This window comes from Haematobia irritans, chromosome 2 (assembly GCF_050003625.1).
Source record: "Haematobia irritans isolate KBUSLIRL chromosome 2, ASM5000362v1, whole genome shotgun sequence".
Classification (NCBI taxonomy): domain Eukaryota; kingdom Metazoa; phylum Arthropoda; class Insecta; order Diptera; family Muscidae; genus Haematobia; species Haematobia irritans.
This window is the reverse complement of record NC_134398.1, coordinates 185,222,625-185,235,093: the sequence shown is the minus strand read 5'-3', so window position 1 is coordinate 185,235,093 and position 12,469 is coordinate 185,222,625. Positions and strand designations below refer to the sequence as shown.

General features: G+C 31.0%; 1 protein-coding gene across 1 annotated transcript; it reads left to right on the top strand.

Annotated features, from left to right (window-relative positions):
• Nucleotides 1-3,695: 3,695 nt before the first annotated feature.
• On the top strand, nucleotides 3,696-11,630 carry Rsph1 (Radial spoke head protein 1). Its single transcript, XM_075297018.1, has 3 exons — nucleotides 3,696-4,283; nucleotides 4,345-4,510; nucleotides 10,715-11,630. The coding sequence occupies exons 1-3, from the start codon at nucleotides 4,209-4,211 to the stop codon at nucleotides 11,527-11,529; spliced, it is 1,056 nt and encodes a 351-aa protein (XP_075153133.1). The 5' UTR covers nucleotides 3,696-4,208; the 3' UTR covers nucleotides 11,530-11,630.
• Nucleotides 11,631-12,469: the final 839 nt, after the last annotated feature.

Genomic DNA, 12,469 nt, shown 5'->3' with positions numbered 1-12,469 from the left:
GCAATAAAATTTTGACAAAATTTTCTATAGAAATAAAATGTTGACAAAATTTTAATTAGAAATAAAATGTTGACCGCATTTCCCTTAGAAATAAAATTTTGACAAAATTTTCTATAAAAATAAAATGTTGACAAAATTTTCTTTAGAAATAAAATTTTAACAACATTTTCTGTAGAAATAAAATCTTGACAAAATTTTCTTTAGAGATAAAATGTTGACAAAATTTTCATTAGAAATAAAATTTTGACCACATTTTCTTTAGAAATATAATTTTGAGCACATTTTCTTTAGAAATAAAATTTTTACAAAATTTTCTTTAGAAATAAAATGTTGACAAAATTTTCTTTGGAAATAAAATGTTCATCAGAAATAAAATTTTGACAACATTTTCTATAGAAATAAAATGTTGACAAAACTTTCTGAAGAAATAAATCATTGCAAAATAATATTTTTGGTAAGATTTTCTCCAAATGTTTGTAGATTAGTTTTGTCTCAAGTTTTGAGCGTGACTGTAGTGGTTAGCATTATTTTAGTACGCGATCGAAGCGTAATATAGAACCATATGATTTTTTACATTTCAGAACTGAATAAAATTTAGACAAAATTTTATTTCTGATGAAAATTTTGTCAAAATTTTATTTCTATAGAAAATTTTGTCAAAATTTTTGTAAGCGGATATAAAACAAAAAAAAATATTTAAAATTGAAATGTTGACAAATAAAACTTTATTTTCTTTAAAATTCAGTTGTGAGATTTTAACAAGCGTTCTTCATTTTTCATTCATAGTAATAAAGAACATCTCAGAAAGTAGTTTCAATGTCATGCCGTGGCGTCATTTCGATGTCTACAAATATTTGAAGAGACGTTTTGATGGATCGTGTTCAATGGCGTTGTGGCTGAGTATGATAAGGCGTTCTGTTATGGTGCCAATAAACAAATGTTCAACCAAGTTTGCACTAATGCCGGATCAAAAATTGGGAATCCAAATTACTTTTTTGGAAGCTCTTTCTTTGCTGGGTACAAGAGAAGCTTAAACAACAGAGGAAAATACCAAGTGGCATAAAAGACTTTTTACAAGAATTCATAATTAATAATAATTATATGCCCCAATGAACTATGCGCCATAAAAAAGGCCTAATGCAATTCATTAGCATTTTTTTTGTTTCCTCTGAACAATTTCAAATAATTTTCAAATACTTCAAACGCTTTTTTTTAATACTTCAAATATTTAAATAAAGAACAACAGTTTTCTCCTAAATTTTTATCAAAATGAGTCAAAAAACCGAGATATCTGAAGATGAATTGACCATACCGGAAGAAGGAGGGGAAACAATAAATATAGGCGTAAATCAAGAAGTTTTCTTTAGAAATAAAATCTTGACAAAATTTTCTTTGGAAATAAAATGTTGACAAAATTTTCTTTAGAAATAAAATTTTGACAAAATTTTCTATAGAAATAAAATGTTGTCAAAATTTTCTTTAGAAATAAAATGTTGACAAAATTTTCATTAAAAATAAAATTTTGACAAAATTTTCTTTAGCAATAAAATTTTGACAAAATTTTCTATAGAAATAAAATGTTGACAAAATTTTAATTAGAAATAAAATGTTGACACGCCACAATTGATAGAATTATACTGTTTGGTAGATTGTAGATAAATAAATAAAAAATAAAAAAATTCTATAAAAATAAAATTTTGAAAAAAAATCAATAAAAATTTTGACAAAATTTTCTATAAAAACTAAAATTTTGACAAAATTTTCTTTAGAAATAAAATTTCGACAAAATTTTCGTTACAAATAAAATGTTGACAAAATTTTCTATAGAAATAAAATGTTGACAAAATTTTCTATAGAAATAATAATAGAAATAAATCAAAATTTTATTTCTATTAGTACTATAGTCAAGTGTGCCAAACTTTATTGAAATCGGTTTAGATTTAGATATAGCTCCCATATATATCTTTCGCCCGATTTACACTCATATGACCACAGAGGCCAATTTTTTGCTCCGATTTAGTTGAAATTTTGCACAGGGAGTAGAATTAGCATTGTAGCTATGCGTGCCAAATTTGGTTGAAATCGGTTCAGATTTAGATATAGCTCCCATATATAGCTTTCGCCCGATTTACACTCATATGACCACAGAGGCCAATTTTTTGCTCCGATTTAGTTGAAATTTTGCACAGGGAGTAGAATTAGCATTGTAGCTATGCGTGCCAAATTTGGTTGAAATCGGTTCAGATTTAGATATAGCTCCCATATATATCGATCGCCCGATTTACACTCATATGACCACAGTGGTCAGTCAATCTTTTACTACGATTTAATAAAAAAATTCTATAAAAATAAAATTTTGAAAAAAAATCAATAAAAATTTTGACAAAATTGTCTATAAAAACTAAAATTTTGACAAAATTTTCATCAGAAATAAAATTTTGATAAAATTTTCTTTAGAAATAAAATTTTGACAACATTTTCTTTAGAAATAAAATGTTGACAAAATTTTCTATAGAAATAATAATAGAAATAAATAAAAATTTTATTTCTATAGAAATAATAATAGAAATAAATCAAAATTTTATTTCTATAGAAATAAAATTTTGACAAAATTTTCATTAGAAATAAAATTTTGACCACATTTCCTTTAGAAATAAAATTTTGACAAAATTTTCTATAAAAATAAAATGTTGACAAAAGTTTCTTTAGAAATAAAATTTTGACAACATTTTCTTTAGAAATAAAATCTTGACAAAATTTTCTTTGGAAATAAAATGTTGACAAAATTTTCTTTAGAAATAAAATTTTGACAAAATTTTCTATAGAAATAAAATGTTGACAAAATTTTCTTTAGAAATAAAATGTTGACAAAATTTTCATTAAAAATAAAATTTTGACAAAATTTTCTTTAGCAATAAAATTTTGACAAAATTTTCTATAGAAATAAAATGTTGACAAAATTTTAATTAGAAATAAAATGTTGACCGCATTTCCCTTAGAAATAAAATTTTGACAAAATTTTCTATAAAAATAAAATGTTGACAAAATTTTCTTTAGAAATAAAATTTTAACAACATTTTCTGTAGAAATAAAATCTTGACAAAATTTTCTTTAGAAATAAAATTTTGACAAAATTTTCTTTAGAGATAAAATGTTGACAAAATTTTCATTAGAAATAAAATTTTGACCACATTTTCTTTAGAAATATAATTTTGACCACATTTTCTTTAGAAATACAATTTTTACAAAATTTTCTTTAGAAATAAAATGTTGACAAAATTTTCTTTGGAAATAAAATGTTCATCAGAAATAAAATTTTGACAACATTTTCTATAGAAATAAAATGTTGACAAAACTTTCTGAAGAAATAAATCATTGCAAAATAATATTTTTGGTAAGATTTTCTCCAAATGTTTGTAGATTAGTTTTGTCTCAAGTTTTGAGCGTGACTGTAGTGGTTAGCATTATTTTAGTACGCGATCGAAGCGTAATATAGAACCATATGATTTTTTACATTTCAGAACTGAATAAAATTTAGACAAAATTTTATTTCTGATGAAAATTTTGTCAAAATTTTATTTCTATAGAAAATTTTGTCAAAATTTTTGTAAGCGGATATAAAACAAAAAAAATATTTAAAATTGAAATGTTGACAAATAAAACTTTATTTTCTTTAAAATTCAGTTGTGAGATTTTAACAAGCGTTCTTCATTTTTCATTCATAGTAATAAAGAACATCTCAGAAAGTAGTTTCAATGTCATGCCGTGGCGTCATTTCGATGTCTACAAATATTTGAAGAGACGTTTTGATGGATCGTGTTCAATGGCGTTGTGGCTGAGTATGATAAGGCGTTCTGTTATGGTGCCAATAAACAAATGTTCAACCAAGTTTGCACTAAAGCCGGATCAAAAATTGGGGATCCAAATTACTTTTTTGGAAGCTCTTTCTTTGCTGGGTACAAGAGAAGCTTAAACAACAGAGGAAAATACCAAGTGGCATAAAAGACTTTTTACAAGAATTCATAATTAATAATAATTATATGCCCCAATGAACTATGCGCCATAAAAAAGGCCTAATGCAATTCATTAGCATTTTTTTTGTTTCCTCTGAACAATTTCAAATAATTTTCAAATACTTCAAACGCTTTTTTTTAATACTTCAAATATTTAAATAAAGAACAACAGTTTTCTCCTAAATTTTTATCAAAATGAGTCAAAAAACCGAGATATCTGAAGATGAATTGACCATACCGGAAGAAGGAGGGGAAACAATAAATATAGGCGTAAATCAAGAAGTTTTTATTCATAAAATTGAGAATTTATTAAAAAAAAGTATATTTCTAGCGATATATTGGAGGTCGTAACAGTGCCAAAGAAAGGGATGGCAAAGGTTGGGCTATTTTACCAAATGGTGATCAATATGATGGACAATATCGTCAAGGAAAACGACATGGTATTGGATTGTATGTCTTTGTAGGAGGGGCTCGTTATTATGGTCAATATCGTTGTGGTAAGCAATATTGGGGTAAACATTTAAATGTCTACTCGTTTAAATTTCGTGTTGATTTGTAGAGAAGAAACAAATAAAAATATTTGATGTTAGGTAGAGTAAAACGAATGTCCAGGTTTTCCTGTCCTATGTCGACTGTCATACAAATAAGAGCAGTATTTGGCGTGCTGTGCACTATAACTTCTCTTTTCCATCCCACCTTTATTTTATTCCATGACCTCTGTGCCCTTAACGAATTCCCTTATTTATTTCCCGTCTCTGGACCAGTTTCCGAATCACCTATTCACGGATATGGTTAACTCTTTGCCTAATAAAAGGAGGGTAGTGACAAAGTTAGCGTTCCAAGGTGTCATCATTCTCAAAACACGCCCTACATGCACCATCATCTGCTGCGGCACCGATATGCTATCAATTATAGGTGCCACTCATTATTCCCACGGCCCTCCTGACTGTCGTCATACTCTCCTTGAGTAGATCTGCACACTTTTTCTTGTCTTGATGACCCCATAGTATTTCGTCGTCATTTCTACAGTTTGGTCCACTACAGCATTGGTCCACATCGCTTTGTATCTCCCGTGCCCATTCAACCAAACGACTCGCGCTGCCTCTGTGGGCTTTGCGTTCTCTACACACAAAATTTTATTTTCAGATTCAATCACAAAATTAATTGATCCAATTAATGTTTTAATTTAAATGTCTTCAATCACGAATAAAGGGTGATACGGTCAAAATTTGGTCAATATAAACATGACGTATTTCTTTCAATTTTGCATTTAAGGTGTGTGTGTGTGTAGAATGTTGCTCCTATTTTGATTTTGGAATTCACTCTTCAGTTGCCAAAATGCCGTCCAAGCAAGAAGAGCAGCGTATCAAAATTTTGCTCGCGAAAATCCGAGCTACTCGCACGCAAAGCTGGCAAAATCGCTAAAAGTTGCCAAATCAACCGTTACAAATGTAATTAAAGTGTTTGGGGAACGTTTGTCGACAGCCAGGAAGTCTGGATCGGGGGGAAATCGAAAACCGGAAGCCGCTGAGACGACAAAGAGAGTTGCCGGTAGTTTCAAGCGAAACCCTAACCTCTCCGAGATGCCGCAAATAAGCTGGGTGTATCGTCTACAACCGTGCATCGAGCCAAAAAAACGAGCCGGACTATCGACTTACAAGAAGGTAGTGACTCCAAATCGCGATGATAAACAAAATACGACGGCCAAAGCGCGATCCCGGAGGCTGTACACGACGATGCTGACGAAGTTTGACTGCGTGGTAATGGACGACGAAACCTACGTCAAAGCCGACTACAAGCAGCTTCCGGGACAGGATTTTATACGGCAAAAGGAAGGGGAAAGGTAGCAGATATTTTCAAGCACATAAAACTGTCAAAGTTCGCAAAGAAATATCTGGTTTGGCAAGCCATCTGTACCTATGGCTTGAAAAGCAGCATTTTCATAGCTTCCGGGACTGTCAACCAAGAAATTTACGTGAAAGAGTGTTTGAATAAACGTCTGCTGCCTTTCCTGAAGAAACACGGTTGTTCCGTACTGTTTTGGACGGATTTGGCATCTTGCCATTACGGTAAAAAGGCCATGGAGTGGTACGCCGCCAACAACGTGCAGGTGGTTCCCAAGGACAAGAACCCTCCCAACACGCCAGAGCTCCGCCCAAATGAGAAATACTGGGCTATTGTCAAGCGGAACCTACACACAAAAAAAATTTTCTGATTCAATCACGAAATTAATTGATCCAATTAATTTTTAATTGAAATGTCTTCAATCACAGAAATGATAGTATCAATTAAAAAATTAATTGAAGGTCAATTAAAAAGTTAATTGATCCAATTGAAAATTAATTGATACTATTAATTTTGTGATTGATTTTTGTTTTAATTAAAAAAATTTGTTGAATCAATTAAATTTTTAATTGAATATTTTTTAAAACTCAATTAAAATTTTAATTGGAAAAATGTTCGTGAAATTTTTTTGTGTGTAAAGAAGACCAAAAAAACTGCTAAGGACGAGCATCAGTTCAAGGCAAACTGGCTTTCTGCGGCGAAGAAGGTGGACAAGGTGGCTGTACAAAATCTGATGGCAGGTGTCAAGCGTGAGGCCCGGCAATTCGGATTTGGAAAAGCGAAAGCCTAACTGAATATTTTTCCTGAATTTTACATTAATTGAACTTGAAAAAGAAATTTAATTTGACTTTTTAAATAAATGATTTCACCGATTTACACGCGTTTTCCCTTGACCAAATTTTGACCGTATCACCCTTTAGTATCAATCACAGTTTTAATTGAGCCTTAAAAAAAAATACTTGATTAAGCAATCAATTGATTTCATTAGCAAATTTCAATTAATTTTTTAATTGATTCAATTAATTATTAATTAAGGTTATTGCAAAGTTCAATTAATTTTTTAATTAAAAACAAAACTATTTTTAATCGCTATACTATATTTCAATCACTTTCTATAACTATTTTTAATCCTTTTGAGTTTGATTCAAAAATTCATATTTAAAAAAAAATAATAATTGAGAATTAAAAAAAAATATCCATAATTTTTTAATTGTCTTACTCTTCCGAGATTGATTAAAAAGTTAATTTTACCAATTAATTTTTTAATTAAAAATTTAAAAAATTTCAATCATTCACTAAATTGACTTAATGTTTCTCGTTTGATTCAAAGGTTAATAGTATCAATCAATTGTTTAATTGAAAAAGTTTTCAACATCAATCAACTTATTAATTGGGAATATTTTGGTGATATTTTTTTCTGTGTAAGTTCACTTGTGCCAGCTCATTTGCCTTTACATTTCGTCTTATTCCGGCACCCATATGATGCGAATCCTACCGTATTCCGAGTATTCGTTGATCATTCTTTTGCATTCTTATACGGTTCGCGATCGAACCGTAATATCAGCTATTGCCCTCCAGCAATCTTTGAAAATGTTCACGTTTTTGGGTCTCCTGATATTTCTCCACTTCTGCCAGTAGGATAATGCTGTGGTCCGGCCCTCCTGACATTTTCTTGTCTGGGTTCGGAAATCGTACCACTGCATCCAGGATTGTGCTGTGGCCACCGTTTCCACAGTTGGTAGAATAAAATTTTGAGAAAAATTTCTATAGAAATAAAATTTTTATACAATTTTCTATAGAAATAATATTTTGAGAAAATTTTCTATAGAAATAAAATTTTGATAAAATTTTCTATAGAAATAAAATTTTGACAAAATTATGAGATAAAATTTTCGAGATTTTTAAAAAAGTTTCTATAGAAATATTATTTTAAGAAAATGTTCTAAAGAAATAACATTTTGACAAAATTTTCTATAGGAATAAAATTTTGACAAAATTTTCTATAGAAATAAAATTTTGAGAAAATTTTCTATGGAAATAAAATTTTTACAAAATTTTCTAAAGAAATAAAATTTTGACAAAATTTTCTAAAAAAAATAAAATTTTGAGAATATTTTCTATAGGAATAAAATTTTGACAAAATTTTCTAAAGAAATAAAATTTTCTATAGAAATAAAATTTTGAGAAAATTTTCTATGGGAATAACATTTTGAGAAAATTTTTATACCCTTCACCACTACTGTGGTACAGGGTATAATAAGTTTGTGCATTTGTATGTAACGCCAAGAAGGAAAAGTCTGAGACCCATCGTGTAGTATACCGATCGTCTTAGAATTAAATTCTGAGTCGATTTAGCGATGTCCGTCTGTCTGTCTGTCTGTCTGTCCGTCTGTCTGTCTGTCTGTCCGTCTGTCTGTCTGTTGATGTATTTTTGTGTGCAAAGTACAGCTCGCAGTTTTATTCCGATTGTTCTAAAATTTGGTATAGGGTCCTGTTTCGGCTCAAAGACGATCCATATTGATTTTGGAAAAAATCGGTTCAGATATAGATATAGTTGCCATATATATTTTTCACCGATCTGGTCATAATTGGTGTGTATATCAACCGATCTTCCTCAAATTCCGTACATCCGAATATTTTATGAGTCTCTAAAAACTTGCAAAATATCATCCAAATCGGTTCAGATTTAGATATAGCTCCCATATATAGCTTTCGCCCGATTTACACTCATTTGCCCACAGAGGCCAATTTTTCGCTCCGATTTAGTTGAAATTTTGAACAGGGAGTAGAATTAGCATTATAGCTATGCGTGTCAAATTTGGTGGAAATCGGTTCAGATTTAGATATAGCTCCCATATATAGCTTTCGCCCAATTTACACTCAAATGACCACAGAGGCCAATTTTTTGCTCCGATTTAGTTGAAATTTTGCACAGGGAGTAGAATTAGCGTTGTAGCTATGTGTGCCAAATTTGGTTGAAATCGGTTCAGATTTAGGTATAGCTCCCATATATAGCTTTCGTCCGATTTACACTCATATGACCACAGTGGCCAATCTTTTACTCCGATTTAATTGAAATTTTGCACAGGGAGTAGAATTCGTATTGTAGCTATGCGTGCCAAATTTGATTGAAATCGGTTCAGATTTAGATATATCTCCCATATATAGCTTTCGCCCGATTTACACTCATATGACCACAGAGGCTAATTTTTTGCTCCGATTTAGTTGAAATTTTGCACAGGGAGTAGAATTAGCATTGTTGCTATGCGTGCCAAATTAGGTTGAAATCGGTTCAGATTTAGATATAACTCTCATATATATGTTTTTCTGATTTCGACAAAAATGGTCAAAATACCAACATGTTCCTTGTAAAATCGCCACTGCTTAGTCGAAAAGTTGTAAAAATGACTCTAATTTTTCTAAACTTCTAATACATATATATCGAGCGATAAATCATAAATAAACTTTTGCGAAATTTCCTTAAAATTGCTTCAGATTTAAATGTTTCCCATATTTTTTTACTAACATTGTGTTCCACCCACACAAACAGTTTTTTTTTGATTCAATCACGAAATTAATTGATCCAATTAATTTTTAATTGAAATGTATTCAATCACAGAAATGATAGTATCAATTAAAAAATTAATTGAAGGTCAATTAAAAAGTTAATTGATCCAATTAAAGAATTAATTGATACTATTATTTTTGTGATTGATTTTTGTTTCAATTAAAAAATTTGTTGAATCAATTAAATTTTTAATTGAATATTTTTTAAAACTCAATTAAAATTTTAATTGGAAAATTTTTCGTGAAATTTTTTGTGTGCCCTAGCGCATTAGTAGACTTAAATTTTGAGTCTATAGATTTTGTAGAAGTCTATCAAATTCTGTCCAGATCGAGTGATATTTAAATGTACGTATTTGGGACAAACCTTTGTATATAGCCCCCAACACATTTGACGGATATGATATGGTATCGAAAATTTAGATCTACAAAGTGGTGCAGGGTATAATATAGTCGGCCCCGCCCGACTTTAGACTTTCCTTACTTGTTTATATATAAATCTCTTAAAAATGTTAATTTTCGTGTTATTTCATACTATCAAAGTCCACTGTGAGTAAGTTCCCCCTTTTTGTAGAAGTAGGAATTTAAAATCGCTAAAACATATAAAATACGACACACATTTACAATTCAAGGGTATTTATACACCCAAAAACTTGTGAAAAAAAAACAATTTTTTCATGATTTGATCAAAAACCTGGAATTTTTTATTTTGGTAGATTTTGGTAAAATTTTCTTCCAATTTTGACAAAAAATTTTATAGCAATAAAATTTTGTCAGAATTTACTATAGAAACCTTCCGGTGAATTGGCATAATTGTGTCGCTTCCGGGTTAACATTCAGACCCCTGGGTCTTACTCAATCATATGCCATCCTTAAGACCCTTTCGCCCTCCTGCAGAGTACGTTAGGATACATTCTCTGTAGAAGTATTATAACATCGTCGGCTTAACTGATGGGTTCAAATCCCTCCTTAGACGGAGTCCCACATTGGCCGTTATGGTCACATCATGAGATCCACAGATTTTCCTTCTATTCCTTGGAATATGAGCTATCCAAGGCATTTCCAAATATTTTGGGCGCAATGCTCGACTAAAACGCTTCATAAACGATATTGTTTTACATTAAGAGCTAAAAATAACTATTGTTTACGAAGGTTGCCTTTTATATTTCGGGAACAAATATTGATAGTTTTTCAAAATATTCTTCATTATGATCTTTACACTCCAAATCTCCAAACATGTATTCTGCTATCTGGTATAAATACATTTTTCACTGTTCCATTCTACTTTATAGGTTATCGCTCTGGTCGTGGTATATTCATTTACCCTGATGGCAGCTATTATGAAGGTTTATGGCGTAAAAATCTCAAACATGGTCAAGGTCGTTATTACTATGCAAATGGTGATAGTTACAGTGGTAGCTGGTATCGTGGTTTACGTCATGGCGTGGGCATTTACACTATAAATAATCCAGCGGTTACATCTGGTTGCAATGCTCTGGTTTTCAAAGGCACCTGGAATAAAGGTATTCGTGTGGGCCCATTTCAATTTACCTATGGCAACGATGAAAAATGTATTACCCTTCATGGAACTTGGGATAATAAATATCCACAAGGACCAGCAATATTTAGTTTTGATAAAAACTATCTTCTTATGGGATACTTTTGGTCAAAGAGTCGTCAAAATCATATGCCTTCTGCGCAGGAAAAACGTAAGAGCTTCAATGAGTCAACTGATGCTTTGGATGAAGCTACAGCCGAAGAGCACGATAAGGAATCTAATGCTTGGAATGCAAATGAACCCTCATCATGGTATGCCCAAGAAATTTGTCGTTATGATTATTCTTTGTTGCCACAAGAGCCAGTACCATTGCCTTTATCTGATTCGGAGATGTCAGTATGTTCATTGAAGCCTAAGCCCATAGAAATCGCTGTGCAAAAGCAAGCGCTTCAAACCGGCGAAGAAGGAGAAGAGGAAGATGGTCCAGCAGTTGAATGTATACCATGTGAATGTGAGTGTTCCAGTAGCGAGGTGGAAACGTCGAGTCAGAATTTATCACGTCGTGGTGATCCATGTGCCATTGAGATTATGGATCAAAAGGATTGTTAAAAATACTTTGGAGCGAAGATTGATGTTTATATAGTTGGACGTGGCTTAAATTTAAATTGTTGTCAGTATTTTTTTTTTACAATAAAAAAATTTTTACACAATCTTTACACTTTTGCATGCTTTTGAACCAATTGTAGAAGCAATTTGCCACTCTGATTGAGGCATCTCCTAAATATGTTATGCATTCTGTATAGAGAATGAAGCCGCCGAGTAACGCCGCGAATTTTAGCCACCGCCGACACTTTTTTGCCAGTCGATGCCGCCGCCGAATATGTCGACTCGTCTCGATCAAATTTAGCCGCCAATCAATCAACAATATTTATTTAAAACAGAAAAGTGTATTTATAATTGTTTTTTTCTGACAAAATTTTGAACCTTTGATTCACAATTATTCAATATCAAGTTTCTATAATAATTTCGCATAAATCTTTCTCAGAATATTTGTTGTACAACTGATCTCATAACCATTGAGATAACCTTAATTTGATTTTTTAATGGAAAAATCACCGCCGCCGAATATACGAATTTATATAAGCTTAGTCATCAAGCCGCCGCCACTGGAGACAACAATTTTTCTATCAGCCTCCGCCGGACAAAAATGGGCCATTATAAAATAATATTTAGAAATCAACTTTTCGCAAGTCTTATTTTTAATACAAAAAAATATGTGTTGAGAGAATAAATTTTACCAACACGTGGGCAGTTAAGTTCATCGATACATTGTTGTTGAGTTAATCCATGTCGAAAGTTGTAAAAAAAATCGCACAAAAATGTTCATGATTTAATTCCATTTTATTTGGGAAATTACCTGTTCTGGTATTCACGTGTATAGCTTTCGTGAGGTGTCACACCATCAAAATTTGGTCAATATAAACTTGACGTATTTCTTTCAATTTTGCATTTAAAAAACCTGAACACCCCTCATTTTGAAGGTGTTTGT

Bases quoted from the DNA above. Each gene is read 5' to 3' on its own strand.
- Rsph1 (XM_075297018.1), top strand. From the start codon at position 4,209: ATGAGTCAAAAAACCGAGATATCTGAAGATGAATTGACCATACCGGAA. The intron at 4,284-4,344 runs GTAAATCAAGAA...GTATATTTCTAG, and splicing joins GGGAAACAATAAATATAGGC to CGATATATTGGAGGTCGTAA. The intron at 4,511-10,714 runs GTAAGCAATATT...TCTACTTTATAG, and splicing joins TTATGGTCAATATCGTTGTG to GTTATCGCTCTGGTCGTGGT.